We start from the raw sequence: 21,296 nt of genomic DNA on the forward strand, positions 1-21,296 counted from the left end.
CTTCATTAGGCATAACTGCAAAATCCAGTAAAATTCAATATAAGAGCTGTATTACATTGGAATTTGCATTTCACAATTACATTGATTTGGCATTATTATTATGATCATGGTTCATTTTGGAGCAGTGTACAACTCTAATATTTACCTTCTTGGTAACATGAGAGGATCAAAAACTGCCGCGCAGTTGTGTGCCGCTGCAAACTGTAACCACAGTAATAAACATATCTCTGATACTGAACATAATTATTTTTGTGAAGGCTGATTTTTTTGATACAGCACGCATTTTGGATTTGATTAGATTTGCAGGTGTACCTAATGTTGCCATTAGGTTTATAAATATAATGTCACTGTCTCAAATGTAGGTAGCAAACTCGTTATATTTCATCTGGATTACAGGGTGAATATTTTGATCACATCTTTTCATTTAATTGCGATTGTGTCCTTTGTGTCAAATTGTGTCAAGCAAAAACAAAAGTTTATTGTTATTTGTTTTTTTCATTTTGGAAAAGACCTCCCCTTCCCCTCAACAGAAGACAATGACAAATATATAACAATAAAGTTATTTGTGTTGTAAAATGATGTCATATTTCAGTATTTTTTTTCTTTCTGTAATGATATACAGTATTGACAATGTGTCAGTGTGCACTTTTGAGATACACTTGTAATTAGGACTGGCATATTTTTGAAAAGTGTGAAATTTATATTATTGTATTTATTGATTTTTGGGTATCCAATAAACGTTGTACTATTCTTTTAAGATGTGTCTCAGCAATAGTTTTTAAATTATTTAAAGACAACTGTATGGATGAAGGCTGAGCTTTATCATCAGTTATATGCAAAATGAGCGCCATTATGTATATTCCGAAGTGCATATTTGAACTTGTTTATGGTTTGATACATCAAAATGATCGAAAACGTATGAAAAGCGCACTTAATTTCCATTTACGTCTCTCTGTCCCTCTCTAGTGGTCATTTCTATTACTGCAGATGTTCAGACGATTGACATTTCATTTCCTAATTAAGGAAAAGCTTTAAAAGGAATGTAATGACATGTTTGCTGTACACGATTTATTTGGTTATTAGTAACCAAACTATAAGATGCCTATTGTTGAAAAAAAAATTAACAAATTAATTTCTTTTATCCCCCAAACTGATTAAGAAATGTCCCAAAAAAATCATATTTAAAAAAAAAAAAAAAAAAAGTCAAAATCATTATTATAGTTACATTATTCAAAATAACAGCAAAGGTATAACCACAATATTTTTCTGGGCATAGCGGTTGAATTTCCAAGCAATTCAATGAGTTAAGAAAGTTTAAAAAATAATTTATTAGGCCTCCTGATGTCACAGCGTTTCATCCACATTTATGAATTGTATGAGACAATTTTCTTTTAATTCAAGGAAGTTCTCAAGCTTCAGGTGATAACAGATGACAATGACATAACATTTTAAAAGACATTTCCAGTGTGTTTAAATGTGTGAATAGTCCTTTATAATAATAATAATAATAAAAAAATGCTTCTCTCCATTCCCTAATATTTAGAAGGTGAGTGCAGAATCTTGCCTGATATAGCTGGACCTAAATTGCACTTAAAAATCTCGATAAAACTACAAAGTTTTCCATACATTTCCAGTAAATTTGTCACCTACAGAAATGTTTTTATGAATTGTACAAGCAACTGCATTGTACTCGGCACAGTGTAAAACATATACTGTAAGTCGATTAAAGCATGTAAATATGATTGATAGTCACAAAATCTTGATGCAACATTTCTGCATTCGACACTGCTGAAACAAAATGATATTTAACCAACAAAAAAGGTGAAAAAAAAAAGATCAGTTACTTTCACAGTGGACTGTTCCATGATGAGACAAATGCAAGACCATAAATATATTCTGAAAAGGTGCTTCAAAATGTACAACTTCTGCATAAATGAAACAAACTGAACATACAAATAGAAAAACAAGTATAACAAACATAACAGCGACATTGCATAACAATGCTTAATACTTAGAGATTACCTGTACTTTTTTCCAGTTTGAGCACATCTTTGACATTCCTGTTTCTGTGGCAATAAAATAGATAAATATAATCTTGTAAAAAAAAAAAAAAAAATCACGTAAAAAGCAGCATTAAAAAAACTCAACATCTGGAAGTTTGGTAAACAAAACATTGCTGAGGCAACCATATGTACAGTATATACACATTTATAATGGCAAATGTGCATTTGCGGCAGCCTGATCTGTACTGGGAGCCGCACAGGTATTCACACTCAGTCACAAGTGCATAGCTACTGTCGATACCTCCATATTGCACACATCCGCTGGTCATCAGCGCACCCTAATAACGATTTACATTTTTTGCTGGACAAAGTTTTCAAGCTTTATGATAATCCTCGCGGTACATTCCATCACTCTCATGGCTACTTCAGACGTGAATCTGTCATTGGGGATCTGCGGAAAGGGCAGAAGATCAGGGTAGCGAGTTCGCAGACTGTCCACGCCGTAGCCTTCCAGGATCTGAACATCACTGGCCAATCCCGTCAAGTGAGCGTTGTACTCCTCCACTTTCTGCGCCAGGGCCGTCGGCTTCACGTCTTTATCGGACTTTCCTCGGACCGCATAGTCTGCGGCGATGAGGGCCAGCTTCGTGGCCAGGTAGCATTTAAAGCAGACCCACTCATTGGCGTTTTTGTGGAGGTCATTGCGAGCGGCCGAGTAGTTGGCTCGGGCTTGTCTCAACCACCTGCGAGCCTCCACGGGGTTCCCGACCGTCTTAAAAGTGGGCGGCACGAAAAAGCGGTGGCTGTGTGAGTGTGAACCAGTAGAACTTGTGTAATCTCCCCTGGATTGTTGCCTATCGGACTTGTGACTTGTTGCTTCCTGGTTCCATGACGAATAAAACCTTTGGAAGGAGAACTTCTCTGACTGGAAGCGAGCAGAGGATGATGAGAAAGGTCTCCTGGATGCTCTGTCGGTATTCTGCTGGTCAGCCAAAGACTGCTTTTCCATTCTGTTGATCTCATTCTGTAAATGCTTAAAGACTTCGGTCGCAATGTCCAAATTCTCCGCATTTTTGTCCGGGTGCCACTTGAGGTACAATCGGCGCAGTATTTTCTTTCGCTCCGTTTCAGGAAGTTTCCAAGCTTGCTCAACTACTGAGGTGACTTCTTTCAGGATCTCCGGCAGAGCATTAAGCTTGATCTTTTTGGGGGACTGTTTTTGTGTGGGAGGTCTCTGGTTGTCTCTGCTAGCAAAGAGAAGATGGGCCATTTGCTGGCCCGAGGTGCGACTGTCTGGACTTGTGGGGGTTGAGGGAGCACTGCTTTCCCGCACGTTGGCACTTTCATCTTGTCTTGAGAATTTGTACAAGTCAAGGGAACTGACTATTTTGTACTCGCTGTAACCAATGTCAATCTGGAAACATTTTCCCAGGAAAGTTGCATTTTCCTCCTCTTCTCGTTCTACTTCCTGAACAATGATGGCGTATGTGTACGTGGGATGATAGGACCCGTATATGTCTCCTCCTTCAGAGTCAACAAGATAACCCACATATTCTCCAGGGTAGAAAACATTCATTGGGTCCATGAGGAGGGTGTGATGTATCTCAGTAGGAATTGGTGTTCCAGGGAGGGGTAGCTCAAGTTTGGAAGGCTCCGTGGAGTCGTACTTTACACCAAGGTTGTCCAGCTTCTCGGTAATTCTGTAGATGTCATTGCAGCCCAACATGGCAATTAGATAAGAGGTGTCCGAGATCAAATTGTCTGTGGCAGACTTCAGCGTCATGGCCAGAGCTAAGAGAAAATTGATGTCTTTGCTGTCTGAATGCTGGACGTAGAGGTGAATGACAGCGGTGCCGTACCTCTTGAGGAAGGCAAGGGTTTCACTGCGGCTATGCGGGATGGGGCTACATCCTTTTACTCTTAAAGTTGTCTGGAGTTTCTCAAAGCAAGATACTTTCAGTCCTTCGCAAAGTGCTTTGCAGAGCCGTATGGCTTTTTCCTCGTTCACAAGGTATGCGTTGTCATTCTCGTGCTTCATTATTCGGATCAGTCCTGTGATGAATTGCTCAGAGGAGAGCAACAACTGGAGGCGACCTTGAAGTGAACACAGGGCTCCAAACGGGCACATTTTGGGGGAATCTTCATCCAGTTGCTCTTCGAGAATGCTGCTGAGTAGTCTTGGCCTTAGATTCTGAGGAAGCAGCATGATTAACTTTGTATGGAAAGTGTGATCTTTGCCCAGATAGCATTGGCTCAGGTCCACAAGCATCTGAACGCCAACGTTACCCTGAATTCTACTCTTGTAGTGTGGAGCATCATCGTACACCAAGCTATTGGATTTGGCTAATCTTCCATCATGACTTGGCAGGTAGAAGATCAAATCTCGGAGACTTTCCAGATCTTTCCGCATTTCCACGGGCTCATTATGAAGAGCCTTGAACAATCCGGACACAGCCCTTTTCACGGTTCTCATTTCATTAGGGTCAAGCTGCTTGCCTTCAGAACTTCTGTAGATCCGACACAGCACCTCAACATATTGTTTGGTTGACACAACATCCTCCGTGCCAAGAAGTTTAAACAGCTGATGGAAGGTGCCAAGGTCCAGTGGTAGTTTGTATAAGTATGGCTTAAAGTCAGATTCGTTGTCCAAATTAATCACAACTTCTTCGGGTTTCAGCAACTTTAAACCGTCCTCCACCATGACAAAAGACACCCCGCGAAGCTGGTAGCGAAAATCCCTTTTATCTGCGTTTAAAAACTCATATGTGGACCTCAAAACTTTGTTCCTCGTTTTGACCATTTCATCATCTGGATTGGATATGTTGCACACATTCTTGCAGTTACTAATGACCTTTTCCAGTGGCGGGTCCAAATTGACACCTAATATGGCTAGCACTTGATCAAGTTGCTCTTGTCCAGTTAGTGTGCTTCCCTCCTGCTCCGTTATGCTTGAAGGTGTAGCCTTTTCGGGCAAAATTGGGCAAGCTGTCCAGAGTAAGTGAATTACATCTGTTTGCTTGAATTTAGGATTCACTTGAGACCCACTGAAACGAATGAGAGGAAGTGTTCCACTCATTTCTTGGTATTGTGAATGAAGCTTGATCAATTCTTTGGGGGCTCTTTCGGGGCAAAGGAACGGTATCAATGAGAGCTCTTTTAGAAAAGTACCTTGAAACAAGTCCACCCTTTCTCTGAAAATATGATTCAGGAGAACATCGATGATGTTTTGCACTTTATCTTTGGTCCAGTTCTCTGTTTGTGATTTGATGCTGACCTCTTTTGCAAACTGAAGAATTTGCTGCTGGGACACTTCGTGCTTCAAACCAATTTTCCTGAGGAAGGTTATCCAGGGCGTGAGAGACAATGCTCCATTCTTGGGTTTTGACAATTGCTGAACTTTCCTGAAGAAATCACTTGGTATGAACGACTTGGCAGGAAGCATAACTTCAAACACTTTCACTGTTTCGTCAAAGAAAAACTTGGCTGACCTGAGTCTGTTTGAGTAGTCATAGATGAATGTCAGCCCTTCCAATTTGTCAAACAGGTGATCCCTCATCTCACACGACTCTTCCATCGACAATAGCCTATCCTTTAAATAGACAATGTGTTCAGCTTTGGCGTTATAAGAAAGACTTTCAAACTTTGGCAGGAGGTGATGAAGATAGATTTGTATGTCATCAATTGGCATGCACCCAAGGAAAGTGTACAGCTCTCTCAATTGAGGGCTATCGGAAAGAAATGCAAAAGCGGCCGTGTGGGCCCACTTCTCTATGTCTGCAGTGGGAATGTTTTTGGCAAGCACATAAGTGGACCCATAATTTGAAATGCTGATGTATCGTCCACTAACAGCTTTGAAGCACGGAAGTAGTTTTAGTCTCTGTGCGTCCTGTTGTGTGAGGCTCGCTAGGTTGCAGGTGAAATACAACAGAAGAGCCTCAAAGTCCTTATCAGTCAGGCTTCCTGCCTTGAATGCAGACGTCTGAATCATGTACTCAAGCGCTTTCAGAACACTTGATGGATTTTCGATGTTTGCTGTATGGTGTGACAGAAAAGGCGTGATTGGATTTTCTTTGACACAGATTTTGTTCACAGCAAGTTGAATGCACCCTGCTTTCATCAGAGCGTGGAATATTTTGTCATTTTGGCCATGTGGAAATATGGCTATGCTCATTAAACTGAGGGGTAAAAGCATGTCATACTCGGGAAGAACTAGTTTTTCTCTTGCCATGAATTTGATACCAGGTAGCAACGCCCAGTCTTTGAGGATGTCCAGTACCATGTCAAAACTTGGTTTGATATCCTGTTGATCCTCCTTGACAGCCACATTTTCACTGATGAAGTTCCAAACACCCTTCAGCCAGGATTCACTTCCAAATGTGTCTCGCCACTTGACAGGAACCTTTGTTCGATACTCTCTGGGAACAACAGATCCCAGAAGATCGCAAAAGCTGCTGATGTCAAATGTTTTTGCCAGTCCTGCCTTCAGCAAGATGCTGCTGTATTTGAGATTCATTGTATTCATGAACATCTCCTTTCTGGATGGAATCAACTCATGGTGTGAAGTTAGAAATTTCTGTCTCTTGGAATCAAAGACTTGAAGAATATTGTCCATTGTGAGCAACAGAGGTAGGCCTTCAATTATGGTTTCATCCGTCTCAACGTCTTTGAAGCAGTAGTCAACGATAAGCTTCAAATTATGAAGATGTTTGTAGTTTGACTGTTGAAGGCGGCAGGGAAGCTTTCCGACATGACAAGAGGTGTCTGGGGATGAAAAGGTGTGAAGAAAGTTGCGGACCTCCGCCGGTGTGACATAACTCACTGCTATCCCCGCATCTTCCAGACATAAGTAGAGGTTTGCAGTCTCGTCACAACTGTGAACCAGGTTGAAACCTATATCTAGAAGCAAGGTTTTCAGCCTGTAAACATTTTCAGCCACAGACTTTCGGGAGGTGATATTGTACTCAGTGTTTTTCAGGTTCTGCAGTTCATCTTGTAGCAGATTGTCAAAAAAGGCTCGACCCCTGGTAGCAGTGGATGTGTTCGCCCATGAGATGTAAATGACAGAGTGCATGTCAGAGTTGTCCATTTGTGGCGCTCTGACTACGGGCAGAAGGCGCTTGAGGTCCATGTGGATACAGCCGTACACGGCTTTGACCAGGCAGTACCAATCCGGCTGGATGTCAATTCTGTTCACGGGGAAGAAAAACAAAAACTTTTTCAAGATATCTTTTACAACGTGAAGGGGAGTTCCTTGAAGCACAGTTATAGTTGGGTCAGGACCCGGGAAGCATCGTCGTTTGATCTGAATCAGCAATTCCACACAAGCGGGTGCTATCAGCGACATCATCAAATTATTATTCCAGTCACTCCTCACCCCAACTCCATTGTCATCTCTCCACAGGTTTCTTCGGGCAGAGTCCAGGGCAAAATGTCCGTTGACATGAAAGGGGAGCCCGGTTTCAAGCGAAAGTGGCAGAAAGCAGAAAGCTCTGTGGGGTTTTTTGTAGTTGTGGCTAACACACGCAGCGACTCCTCCACGCGGAAATAGCGTTATGTCCTCATTCTTGTGAGCTGATATCACACTTTTTGAGACAAGTTCAATGTTTGGGAAGCCAGAACGATTGCAGATCATCCATGTGGTCAAATTACTTTCTGTGTCCTCTATGTCCATTGTGTAGGTTATCTGTTGGACTGGAATAGCCGTGAGCTGCTTCTTTTTGGTCACACTGTCAATGACAGAGGCATGGAACTGTTTGCGTTTTAAGCGATCCCCCTCCGTTATTTTAGCAATTACAGAGTAGAGTACGTTTAGTTCTCCTGTTACATTGTTAACTTCACAGATTGATATTTTCTCCATGTGGTTCAGGAACATGAGAAGCTCTGCGCCGTCATTTTTGAGCTTTTCCAGGAGGTTTTGCACCATTCTGTCTGACGCTGGGATGGAGCTGATCTCTGATATCTTTGTCATATCTGTAGAGCGGATGGGGAATCTGAACATTGTGCTGCGTTCTAAATTGAAATGGGCTCCTAAATACAAATTAAGGACGTCAGAAAACTGGGATCGGAAGTCAGAGTCCAAGTCTCTGAACATTCTTCCAGGACTCACAGATGTTGCCCCAGGTGCATACTGTGCATGTGGATCAAATATGCACAGAATGTCATTGTTTGAAATGAACGAGGGACAATCGGTGATGTGATAGACAGAGTTAAATCCTATGCCATACTGGCCAGTTTTTCCTGGATTGGCCTCTTTTGTTCCTCTTCCAAGGTTTTGTATTCCTCTGATATCATCTTCGGTGAAAGGCTGATTGTTGTACACACAAAGTGCAGGACCTTGCATCGGAATCCATTTATCATCAAAAATTCTCTCAGTGGGGTGTGTTCGGGGATCAAAGACAAAGTAGATTTCAGTAGCTTTGGCATCATCTGCATTTTGAAGCAGCTCTTTGAGCATCTCTTTCTCAGATGGATAAGCATCCAGGATGCTTTTGATTCTACTTGTAAGCTTTTCCTTTTGACCAAACTCACTTCCAGGCGCGGTGAAACAAACATTTGACGCATACCTCTCCAAGGCTTTGTGCCGTTTCGGGACTGCTCCAAGTTTCACAGCAACCTCTCTTGGAATATCTCCATGGCAGTACTTCACGGCGCAGTCTCGGACTTTGATCCAAGGACAGTCATTGTAGCACAGAGATTTCGATGGCTGCAGTGTCAGATTAGAGTCTGGTAAAAGAATGGCACCATAATTTGCTTGGCAGAATTCTTGACTTTTATCACGTATCAAGCTCCATATTCCCTCACTAATAATTCTGCGGCACAACTGGAAGTTTTCTTCAGCGAGAGCCCTGTGCTCACATTCTTGCTTCATAATTTCAAGTACCGATGAAAAGTCTTCAACCGCGAAGCTCGGCTGTACGCCGACATTTTCAAAGAGCTCACGACAGCTGTTCCTGTATTTGTTAGGGAGTTGGTAAAGGTGTGGAGCTGCATCAAAATTTAGGTGGAATGCAACTTTGGAGGGATTCACATAGGTGTTCTCTACCAAAATAGAGTTAAATGTTTTTAGTTCCACAGTTAATTTCTCTTTTGCTTTCTCACTTTGAAGCATCCCCTCATGCAGATACTTGTAACAGGCATTTGTTATGTTTTCTTGATAGAGAGTCACACCATCAAATGCCTGAGATAGTTTCTTGAGTTGACTGATCACTAGTTCAACTGAGGGCTTCTTAATTAGACCAAGGCAGTCTTTCACAGCCAATGACATTGCACCACAACCTTTGAAAGACGGTGAGTTCTCATTCAACACTGTCTTCATCAGACATACTATGTCCTGATGCTCAGTTGTGAAGAGCTCTCTTGCCGAGAACATGGTTGTTGGGGGAAAGCTATTACCATGCCATGGGAGGGAGAACCCTGCAGGTCTTGTTAGAAACGGGAGGAACTTGATGTCCCGTAGTTTTTCTAGCAGCTCAGGTGATCCTGGGTCCCTCATCTTCAGTTTCTCATCGATGAGGCTGAGCAGAACACTGCTGCGAAAGCATGCGGCTGCGTGATCACTTTCATTCAAAGCATCAACCGATTCAGCACGTTCAATCAAATCTTCCCATGACAGATCATCCTTCACCATGCCCAACTGCAGAAGCTTGACTAAGCATACTGGGTTTAGGTAGTCTTTAGTGGTTCCAGCAGGAAATCTTCCATCATCAGTGTTGTAGAGTTTGGCAACTCTTCCTTCTGGGTGGATGAGTCTCGAGGGTAAAACTAATTCCTTGTTGGGACTGGAGCAGGGGATACAAGGAGTTGTCTTGAGAATTGATGCAAATGCTTCCATTTTATCATTCAAGACATAGAGCATTAAGGGATTTCGAAGCTCTTTGTCAATTTCCTCGATGTGAGGTAAAAAGACATCTGCAAAGAACTCCTTCTCTGTCAGGGTGTTTTCCATCAAGGTTTTCTTACATCCAGCATCATCAAATCCCTCCTTCACCCATTCAGGTAGTTCAACAGCACAAAGGTTTTGGGAGCCACTCTTTTTTAGATATTTTAAGAAAATCTTGAAAGCGGCGGGACCGATGTCTGGCTTACAGAGCAGGGCATCATCAAGAAATCGGACATATTTGATTGACACCCAGGTTGTGCCATCAGAAAAAAACTTTGCCTGCTCTCCATCACCTCCTTTGGCTATTTCTTGGTAGACCCCTTGACTGACTAATGTGAAGTCATCATGAACCTGACTTGGATCGGGCCATGTCGCGTAATAGCTGTAGTCAAGGAGCTCTCCACTTTCGGCCATCAGGCGAAGCATTGTGAGTGCTGCTAAATAGGCCTGAACAATGACATGTCTCATGAAGACAGAATTCCATCTTCCTTTTGTGTCTGTCTTCCAGATCTCTTTGCGGTTGGAAGTCACAGCAAAGCAGCCATTAATGTGAATTGGTAGGCCCGTTTTTATTCTGAGGGGTAAGTAGCAGAACACCTCTCCAATTGGGATGGCATTTGACCTAACAGTCCATTTCCTGTTCTCCTCTTCTGTAAGTAGAACAGCCACTCCGCCACAAGGCACAAGTCCAAGCCTTTTCCCACTATCATTGAGTGAAAATTTGAGTGCCTCAGTTCCATCCATGCATGAGCAAATGAGCCAGTTGGTGACCTCGACTGCCTTCTGGGGCATTTCATCTGTAAGTCTTCTTGTCTGAATCCCTTTTGCAGCCAATTCAAAGTACTGGTTTGGATCTTCCTCTGAGCCTCTGAACAATGGGGAGTGGAGATCAACAATACGTTTGAAGACATTATGAAACTCTTCCACTATAACACGAATGATACAGCCAGATTTGGGAATGTCAGAGGGTACTTTATTGGTGCTTGCTACTTTCTTCATCACTTTAGCCGCAGATTTCAGGATACTCAGAGGCCCATATGAGGCTTTGGATGACCACACACTTTTGTTTATGGTGACAACATCTTGAGCTCCAGCCGGATTTGGTTCTTCATATTTCAGGTATTTTAGCACCATACAACCAACATGCTGAGTGAACAGAATGAACCGATGGCCACATATACTGAACTCATCAACAAGGGAGTAGATATCTGTGGTGTTGTAGTACAAACTACTAATTTCACTCACTGAGGCCTCCTGCTCAGTTCTGAACGGGAGCCTGAATAACGTTCCATTGTATTTGTATGGTAAATCTTGGGCAAGAGGAAGTTGGCAATTGAAGACATTAATAAAGGGTTTGAACTGGTTTGGGAATTTCCTTAAGCGTCTCTGTTGTTTGCTCCAGTTTATTTTGATCCCTGGATTAGACTTGTCTCTGATATGCTTGCTAATGTGATTGATGTTTGGATCGAACATGATCATGAACTCTCTACTCATTATGATGGGGATGTCACTGATGTGATAAACCGAGTTGAAGCCCAAGCCAAACTTGCCAACTTTGTCTGCCTCACATCTTTTCACTGAGCCACCTAATCTAGTAATGTTCAGGAAGTCTGTATCTGTGAAGACAGAGTTGTTGAAAGACCACAAGGACGGTCCATGGCACACTATCATGCCCGGGTCAAGGAGATTCTCTCGAATGTCCGTGTTCTTTCTCATGTCAATAAGAAAACTACACTCTGTTGCACTTGCATCATCTGCATTCTGGAGCAGCTCTTTAAAAATGTCTGCCACAGACGGATATTCCTCCAGGATGTTCTTTATTCGGACAGTGAGGGGTTCACGTTGACCCGATTGTTCAAATCCGAGATTCTCCGGGTTTATCAGCCTTGTGCTCAAACATGGCACTTTTAGCCACTCCGCAGTTTTCATAGGGATGTCGTCATGGACCAATATGATAGGCTCTGATGCATCTTCAAGTAGGTCATTCAAATCGTCTACTTTGATGTCACAGTAAGTACACTGATGAATGGGCCTCATTGCTAATTTGCTTGGATCCTTGTAATTAAGAATAGGAACATGCATGTTAGTCTCAACATGTATTTGGTTGTTGTAAAGCCACCTCAGGATGTTAATCAAAAGCAAAACATCATGTTTACTTTCCTCCTTGGTAATCTCGCCTTCACTTCTTTTTTGGATGGTGGTAATTACTTTTAGCACATGGTTTGGACAAACCTCTTCGAGTGAACCACAAAACTTGAAAAGCTTGTGAAATTTTCTCATTGTTTTTGGAAGAGAGTACAGATGTGGTTGTAGGTCTAAATTGGGCAGGGGTTTTAACACTGTTTGGCCGGGAGGTGAGAATGTTTTCCCAGTCCACACCCAATCAAAAGTCAACGATTTCATCGCTTCTCTGGCACCCTCAAGATGAGCTTGCATGAAGCCATATATCTCAAACAGAATCTGCTGGAACTGATACCAATCCTCTGTGGTGAAGGATTGCGATTTATGCCAGTCATTCACAGCTTTTAGGTGCCGCAAGACCTGATCCACCTGCGGCTCTACAGTTAGTTTCAGTGCTTTCTTCATACCAGTTGATGTATGCTCAACCAGGGCAACAGAGGATCCCACAAGCACAGCATGAGATATGTTACACATCTCAGACAGAGAGCTGATGTTAAGATTATCCCCAACCCAAGCGAGGGATTTGGGGTAGTTAGGAGGCCTTTCTTTGCAGACAGGTGCCCAACTGAGTTTTAACAAAGATGCCTGAGTATCTGTAGATTTCACCAGTTTGGTTTGTCTGTTGAGAATCTGCAGGAGTGTTCTTGCCTTTTTTATTATGAACTCCCACTCAGGATCCTGGTGACTTTGTAAATCATCTATCTTCTTTGCTACTCGAAGAACGTCTTTCTCGCTGAGTTGCACTTCATTTCTTAGCCCCAACTGTCGTAGTGAATGGAGAATATCAGGGGATGAGGTAAATGTACTGGTGGGAAACGTGGTTTCACCTTCTTTGTAAAACAAATCCTGCAGAATCTCCAGGTCTGGATCAAAAAGTTCCGAGGCTGTCACTAACCTTCCGCAAGGCAGTTCAAGAAATTTAAGAGCAGAAAGCCATCCGATGACAGATGAGTTTTCATTCTTTAGGAAGGCCAAATGTTTAAGTGCCCAAAGCATGATTTTGGTTACCTCATCTGGCGTGTAGAATCCACTCTGAATATCATGGATGATCATTTTCAAACACTCAGTTGTTTTAACCTGGGCTACTTTTAGTTTTTTGATGAGGCGAATGGACTCCTCATCTCGGGAGCCAACCAGGCACAGAGATAATTTTACATCTGGTGGGTACTTTGCTCTGTGATGCAAAGCTCTGGCCCCTCTCAGTGATGTAAAAGCTGAAGCGCCTTCCGCACAGCTCCCAACTCTCTCAAAGATACAAAGCTCAAGCAGAGTGTGCTTTTCCTTTTCTGTGACATCAGACAATCCAGATAAGAAGTTTCTGAGGGTAATCCTCTCTTCAACAGAGAAAGATGACACTTGGCTAACCAAACGCTGCATTGACAATCTATCCATAATTCGCAGCAACATTGCAGGAGTGCAGGGATGGATGTAATTTTTGAGCTGGGGATGCTGCAAACATGAATCCTGTTTTTTCATGACCACGGCGCCAAGCTTTTCCATAAGTTCAAGAAGGCATTCAGAGAACGGTGTGTCGCTCTCATCTACGAGAATGATGGGGGATGGACATTTGAGGCGTAAAAGTTGAACTTTTTCCATCCATTCCTCCAGTGGCACAAACGGAATCAAAGGCATATCGTTAAAGGTACTTAGGTCATCTGCAAAATGTATGTAGAGGTGCTTCCAAATCATCTTTAGCCAAGAAACTGTCGGATGCTTCAGCTCTCGGTTTCCAGGTTCCCATTGGGTAACGAAGTCTCTATTTGGCCAAGTTGTTGACAAGATCTCCTTGATCAGCCGTGCTGAGCGGTCGGGATTCAACATTTGTAGCTGAGTACAGGGTCTTCCTGTTCAAATTATAAAGAAAACACATTTGTGATAATATCACATTCTATCAACTAAAACAGAAATACTTTGACATATTCCGAACGAGCCGTTTTCAATAATTCATCGACCAAAATGCAGAAACGTGTTAGTGTTTTCTTAGCATGAAAATGGACTCTATGCACCGAGTGGTGTGACTTATTTCAGGGAAAATGTCATAAAGTACCGTTATTTCTGACAAAGGTGTGCGCCAATGTGGTTTGTAGCACTTTTACTTCAGAGAATTTCAATTGTCAACATTTTGGGGGAATTTCGTCATTGTTTTGTGTGTGTGTGGTTGCGTGTATTCGTCATGACATCGAAGAAGAGAAGAGAGGACAGTACGTCAAGCTATCGCTGTTGTGTGATCAGATACGTTTTTTCTCTTTCCCAAAAGATGCTGAGCAGCAGAGACAGTTGTTAACATTTGAAGGGATACATTTGTAGTTCCAGATAGCACCAAAGTCTGTTCTCTGCATTTTCTTCCTGCTGATGTGATCCAGCCGTCAACCCCATAAGGGCGCCGTTTGTTAAAGAAAAGAACAATTCCTGTTCCTTTTGAGTGGTTTAGGGTTTGCATCATATCAGCAGCGCTCTCCACTAAAGTCTCCCGCGCACTGGATCTTTCGTTGCCTTATGACATAGAGCGCAGAAGTGCTGCGTGCATACAGTCCACCGTGTACATTCATCAACTTCAGAATTTCAAGCACAGGACTTGATTTTATTCTCTGTAGAAACTTCAAAGTTAGAGCTCCTTTCCAGTCATGCATTAGTTTGTGTTAGTAGTAAGGTCAAGGTTTGACACATCTTAAATACCTACGTACCTGAGCACCCCCAAAGATACCGCTGAACTGTAGTGACAAATTTTGGAAGTGTGAAATTAATTAAACTACTGTATACTATATTTTATTTGTATGAAAAATGAATAAAAAAGCATATCCTGTCAAAGTGTTGCAAAAAATCAGTACGTGATTGAAGCGTTTCATGAATAAAATCAACATCAGATTACGTTACCTCTGCTTTTGGCGGCTTCTTTTAGTCTCTCCATTACTGAAGGTTGAATACGTTCCAGAATGAACCGACCCTCAAGCCCTGGGTAGAGACACCTGATGACAAAGACAGCATTAATATTATTATTTCTAAACATGATAGTAGTCCTTTTTCTTTTTAACATTAAATCTACCATAGCTTAAGAACTGAATGAGGTGAAACATATACTGTGGTACTTTGACTTATGAGTTTAATTTGTACATTGACAAAGCTTGTAACTCAATTTAGAAATTAAAATATAAAAAATGTTCCCCATTGAGATTCATTAAAATACCCAGAATCTCTTTCAGCACACCCAAAAAACAACTTTTTTTGTTACGTGTTTTTAATAAGGTAAAATAACATTGTGCAGCATAAACAAGAGATTGCAAAAAAATGAACTTGTTCAATAAACTTTACTCCATATACTGTAGTATTTGTGAATTGGATGCGTGCCTGTTGCGTGCCCGGTTGACCTGTTTTCTGAATGTGAGCCGCGATTGGTCGCTGTGAGAAGTTGTGATGTCATTTTCAGTCGACAGAAGACGAAATGGCCGCCCCCAGAGATGGCTAAAAACGAGTGCATTAACTCTTATTCCACAAACGCAATATTTATCAGAATGCCCTTTTTCAACTTAGTGGGCTTGCATAGAACATATTCTTGAAAAAAATATGTTTGTGTTGACTTCCCATTTAAGCATCAGTACTGTATATAAGGCTCGCTCGTACCTCAAATTTTGATTCACAGCACAAAGAAATAAAAAATCTACAGTTGGAAAGTCCAAAGACTTGTTAGGTGGGGCCCTCCTAAGTCAAGATACCACTGTACATAACTACTGATCTGATGCAGAACTTTAATAGTACCGGTAATTTCACAAAATTGTCACCTGGGGTACTCGGCAGATGCAATGTAAACGGAATCCTTTTCAGTGACGGAAGATGAAAATGTAGCAACCGTTCCATCTTGAAGAGGCAGGAGCTCCAGTCCTATGAGGTCACTGTAATTGGCGTCACTAAGCACAAACTCCAGTAGCAGCAGCTTCTCCTCTAAGGGCCCAATGTGTTTGCACTTCCTGACAAGTTGCCGTAGCAAAGGCGGCGTAATCTTTCTCACTTCTGTGGACTCGAGAGTGGCGTAGGACACCAAGACCGAGTCCACTGCAGTAGGCACCTGCACTACCTGCATCCCTGAGCTTTGGAGGTAGTTAATGACAGTCTGCGAAATGCCTTTGTCTATATCGAGCTCTGAAAACACAGCTTGGTCCAAGCTGACCCAGCTTTCACTGAGGGAATAGAAGACATGGTGCCTTAAGAGGTCATGAAACAGGGGCTGTAGGATGGGTTTCCACCTGGATTTGACCCGCTTTGGATCTGGCCAGGCCGCATAGGTCCTTCCCGGGGATAATGGAAAGTCTTGGTCCGTTTTGGTCTGTACCCTTTTGATAACCTCGGTGATGAGAATGAAATAAGCATGAGGGATTACAGTGATTATAAGTAGCTCATTCCACAGGGCAGCCGGATCCCTCCACTGGTCCACATCCCGCCACTTGATACTCCTCCGGTTATCCGTGAGGCCGAAGAACCCGCTGACGTGTACGGGAAGTCCCGTCTCACCCTCCTCACCCGGGGGGAGGGGAAGGAAACAAAATGCCCGTCCCGAGAAACCAGGGGTGGCCCCTTCATCCTCTCTGTCCGTCGACGTCAGAGGCAGAGCGATGCCAATGGTAGGCATGAACTTTAAGTCGTCGGCAAGAGAGTCCAACTCGGCACACATTCCTCTCCCACCAACTCCGTTACACACAAGCCACTTGGTCCTCCGAGACACTTTCTCGGTTTTATCCCGAGTCTCTATGCTGACCTGGTAAGTGACACAGGTGATGGTGGCACTGGGAACGTGGTTGCTGTAGCTGTCAACCGCCTCGGCCAGAGTCCTGAGCGAGTTTGTCCTTTCAAGATTATCGTCGGCGTTTTCTTGAGCTGTAACTTGAAACAACATGCGCTCGGTACCATCAGATTCACGCACATGCAAGGAGATCTTCTGAACGCACTTCAGGAAGAGCAACACTGTGTCTGCGTCAGCTTTGAACGACTCAAAAAGTTCCAAAACCTTTTCTTTGTTGTAAAGGTTGCTGCTGAGCTGGGAGGGTTTCATGCGGAGCGGGAAGCGGAACAGCGTTCCAGGGAAGCAGCCGTCCTTCATGGTTTTCCCACAGCTCCCAAATATCCCGATATATGGGGCGAACTGGTCCGACAATTCCGAGATCTCCTTAACGTCCGTCCGTAAGTTCCAACACTGCCCTGACTCATTCGCTCCAAACAGGGTCTGGTGAGGGTCCAGCATGGCAATCTGGTCTCCGCTGAATATACTGGGGACATCTAAACAAATACAGGGGTACAACATGAGTACATTGCGGTGATACATGCTACAGCAACTGTTGAGTAGCTTGGAATTACATATTCCAAATGCTAAACAGATTGTGGGTACAAGGTTTCTCCCGCTATCTTCTCAGGAGTAATCACCATGCAGGAAAAAGATAGAAGAAAGCACACTTTTTTTTTCTAAGCGACCACCTGAAATATGGTAGACAGAGTTGAACCCAATGCCGAATCGTCCAACTTTCAGCGGATCGTCTCTCTTCCTGCTCCTGGCTATCTCCTGAATCCCATTCCAGTCCTCCGCAGTGAACACAGCATCATTGTAGACATACAGCGCCGTACCTGCAAACCCACGATGGCACCAATCCATTAAGATAATTCACCGCTAATGGCTGTAACATTTCAAAATCGGACTTATCTTTCCGGGGGAAAAAAAACATTACTCTAAAGTCATACATAAATGTGGAGATTGAAGTCAAAAAGAAGAACGTGAGAAGAGAATAAGTAGTGTTATGCGCCATATCGTAGCGGTCCTGGGAAAAACACTTATGACCATTTTTCTTCATTTTCCTTATTTTTACGTGAATGGGTTTTCCACAATACGGACATCGCATTCATGTGAATATCTTTTTGAAAATCCAAAATTGGACATAGGCCCTACGTGTTTTTCACGGGACAGCGACGATATGTTACGTAGAGCATACAGTATATTAGTACGTACAGTATGCAAAATGAGCATAGAGAAAATGTAAAGGCTGGTGAAGTATTATATTGTACTATACTATATTAGGCGTCTCAAATTGAATGGTGAATTGCTTCTGTAATGAATCCCTCAGGTCACAGGGAGGTAAGCGCAAAGGATCAGCTTGAGACCAGATGCTCAACGATACTTAACAGCAGAAAACACACACGCGGCCAACAACGCGTCTTATGGTTAGAGTACGTCTCGGTGATTATCGGTCCAGTCTGACTGCTCAGAGCCAACCTTGATGTTCAGCCATGTCAGGTGACCACAGCGACTCCACTCCGTACTCCGTCTCGTCATACATGAACTTGACTTCGGTGGCTCCGGCATCCTCAGCATTTTGAATCAGCTCCTTTTAAGCGTGACGTAGAGGTCTGGCGTCATTTCCAAAAAAGAGAGGGCTTTCCTCATGGCCGGTAATGTAAATGCGTTGTGACACTTACTTTCAGGATCTGTCCACCTTCGGGGTACCTCCTCAGAATATCTTTGAGAAATTCAACCAGCGGCGGCGTAGTCTGCCCGAATCTCCCTGTCAAAGGAAAGGAAAGAAATTCAACGTCACAGCGGCCGTTCGCTCCAGGAAGTGGAAGCTGTCACAACCATGTAGGCAGTTTTAGCGTTACCTCCGCCTTTGAGGCCTCTTCCCTCCAGTGTGAAAGATACCTCAGGGCTTCTTCCTGGGGCCACCAAAGTTCCAATCGGCATGCTATCATCCACCTACACAGAACAGAATTTTCAGGCAGGATCTATGTCAATAACAAGTAAAAAAAAAAAAATAATAATAATAATAACAATAAATAATAAAATAGAAATAGAAAGGCACTTTATTGTACAAACACAAAATAATGGTACACTACAACACATTACCACGGCCGTTTATTGTTTTATTGCCAACTCCTCTCATCAAGCCACCCGTGAACCATCTTTATGAGATCCAATAAACACCTTATTTGAAATCATGCAGCATGAAGGTTGGCACTGATGGCGCTGTTATGGGCTTTCCAAGGTGAAAGCGTGACCCACTGTGCTCAGCAGTCCTTGCATGCGCAGTATTAAGTGAGTGGCCAGCTGTGTTGCGCACACAAAAACCTCTCAGTCATCATCCTCATCATGGCCACACCACAGTGCAGTCATCAATTAACCTACGTTAAACTGCACACAATTCCCACAAAGGGTGCAATAACCGATAGCGTAATCAATTTGAATTTAGATTGCACACTGGCACTGTACCGGTTGTAATTAGAATATGTTCTTATTTCTGCAGGTCAAGAAAAAAAAAAAAACACCAAAACAGCGATCCGACCATTGTGGATGATTACTCACACTTGGAATCAACTAATAACTACACACAAAGGATCAAGCTCGCACAGCATTGTAATCCACAGGCCACACCTCTTGCGCAATCTAATGAGGCCCAATGCAAGAGCCGGAACACAAATTCCGACTTCGCAAACATAATGAACAGTTTTGATTGCCACTCCCAACAAGCTAGCAATTTAACACAATGGAATAAATGATAAGCGATGCACTTTTAACAACTATTGCAGTCTACTCACATTTTAGCAGCACTGCGTCATGCTGAGGCAAGGGTGTACCTAATGATGTGGTTAGTGACTGTACAATTCTTGTGTAAAGCGCAGGTTCATGAACTTGTGGTGTGTAGTATGTAGGCGTGGCCTGCAGCTAATTTTTGCATATGAGATCAGAAGAGCTGTGGAGCAGCGGCCACCACCTGGTGCTTTCAGTCAACGTCGCCTCCAAATGCGAGGTCAGATCCCAGGCACTGACATACCAAGACAACCAAAACCCACCACAGATACATGTTCCCATGTGTAAGAAATATAGTTTTAAAATCAAACGGGGATGTTTCCTGCTGCTGGTGTTTATCTCCAATCACAGAATGAGAGATCAGTTCTCCATTTGTTATGGGTGTAGTCTTGCTAGTACCATGTGACAAAACCACAGAGCAGCACTCAAAATAAACGGGTCATATGATGTTTTCCAAGAGGAAAAAAACAACCGTAAACTACCGAATGGGCAAAGAGACCATTATAACGGTTTCTTTGGAATCAGAAATAATAAAAAGACAAAAAACATCACTCAAAATTGATAAAGGTCAGGCTTGCACTGACAAAAATACTCCCTAAAAGATCATATTAGCGATCAATCAAAAATACACCTGGTTGAGCGTCGCCAAGAAATAGCAACCTAACGTTTGACCTTTGTTACTTTAAAACGGAAGTCAACTCAAACATATTTTTTTCAAGAATATGTTCCCAGCAGGCCCACTAGTTGAAATACGGCATTCTGATTAATTTTGCGTTTGTGGAATATAAGTTAAGCGGGAAAATGCACTCGTTTTTTGACATCTCTGGGGGCGGCCATTTTGTCTTCTGTCGACTGAAAATGACATCACAGCCGCTCACAACGACCGATCACTGCTCGGATTCAGAAAACAGGTCGGCCGACATGCTCGGTGGAGGCCAACGTCACTACAAAGACATAACGTACCACTTTGCCATTGTGAATGAGTCGCTGCTCTCCGACAGGCAGGTTTGTGTCTTCGTAGAGTAACTGCTTCACATCAGCGAGCGACGTCAAAGGGGAGACCTGGTAGGACCTCAGGCCAAAGTAGTCATGACGTACATTCACCCGAGGCAACCTTCAACAAAAGAAGAGATGAAATTCAGGTCAAAGTTTAAGCGGAACATTCAGCAATTGTAAAATGTCATCTAATATTGTTTATGAGGAAACGCTACAAGAATATTAGAAGTGCTTGTTATACATTTAGAATTCTTTTTTTTTTTTTGGCAAAAAAATACTTAGTAGTAAAAATGACAACGATTTTTTCCACAGTACCTATATCACATCAACCATATGCGCCTCCTTGCACCCTGTTGTCCAATATTTTGGGACAATTTTAAATCATACATAGGTATAATTTGAGTGATCTTTCAAGGCTTAATCTATAGAGAACAAATAAGTGTTCATTTTCTTCCCTAGACGAGTTCATTCTTTATAGGCCAGCATGCTTTGCTTGGGCTCTATTACAATGACTTTTCCTAGAATGACATCTTATACAAAATAAGGGCAGTGACAAAAGCAAAAGATCAAATACGGTCTCTTACAGGAAGGATGCAGCTTGTTCTGATTCAGTATTGATTAAAAGGTAAGGTTTGGAAGTAATATGAGAACCAACAGCAGACCAGATCCATCTGTTGAT

At 42.7% G+C, this 21,296-nt stretch overlaps 1 protein-coding gene across 7 annotated transcripts in view; it reads right to left on the reverse strand.

Moving 5' to 3' along the window:
* Positions 1–1,309: 1,309 nt before the first annotated feature.
* sacs (sacsin molecular chaperone) overlaps positions 1,310–21,296 on the reverse strand; it is a 42,324-nt gene continuing 22,337 nt past the window's right edge. For 5 of the 7 annotated variants that reach the window (XM_086034864.1, XM_086034863.1, XM_086034868.1 and 2 more), the window contains 9 exons: positions 20,585–20,735; positions 18,697–18,790; positions 18,517–18,602; positions 18,314–18,425; positions 17,524–17,670; positions 15,840–17,328; positions 14,938–15,029; positions 14,748–14,774; positions 1,310–13,907 (listed from right to left, as the gene is read on the reverse strand). In XM_086034864.1, coding sequence (XP_085890990.1) covers positions 2,353–13,907; positions 14,748–14,774; positions 14,938–15,029; positions 15,840–17,328; positions 17,524–17,670; positions 18,314–18,425; positions 18,517–18,602; positions 18,697–18,790; positions 20,585–20,735 — 13,753 coding nt within the window. In that variant the 3' untranslated portion in view covers positions 1,310–2,352. Of the gene's footprint in view, positions 13,908–14,747; positions 14,775–14,937; positions 15,033–15,839; positions 17,329–17,523; positions 17,671–18,313; positions 18,426–18,516; positions 18,603–18,696; positions 18,791–20,584; positions 20,736–21,296 lie in introns of those variants that run through there. The other 2 variants (XM_086034869.1, XM_086034870.1) reach the window with 2 other exon arrangements.

Source organism: Filicampus tigris, chromosome 7 (assembly GCF_054856515.1).
Source record: "Filicampus tigris isolate MCC_2025a chromosome 7, RoL_Ftig_1.0, whole genome shotgun sequence".
NCBI lineage: Eukaryota > Metazoa > Chordata > Actinopteri > Syngnathiformes > Syngnathidae > Filicampus > Filicampus tigris.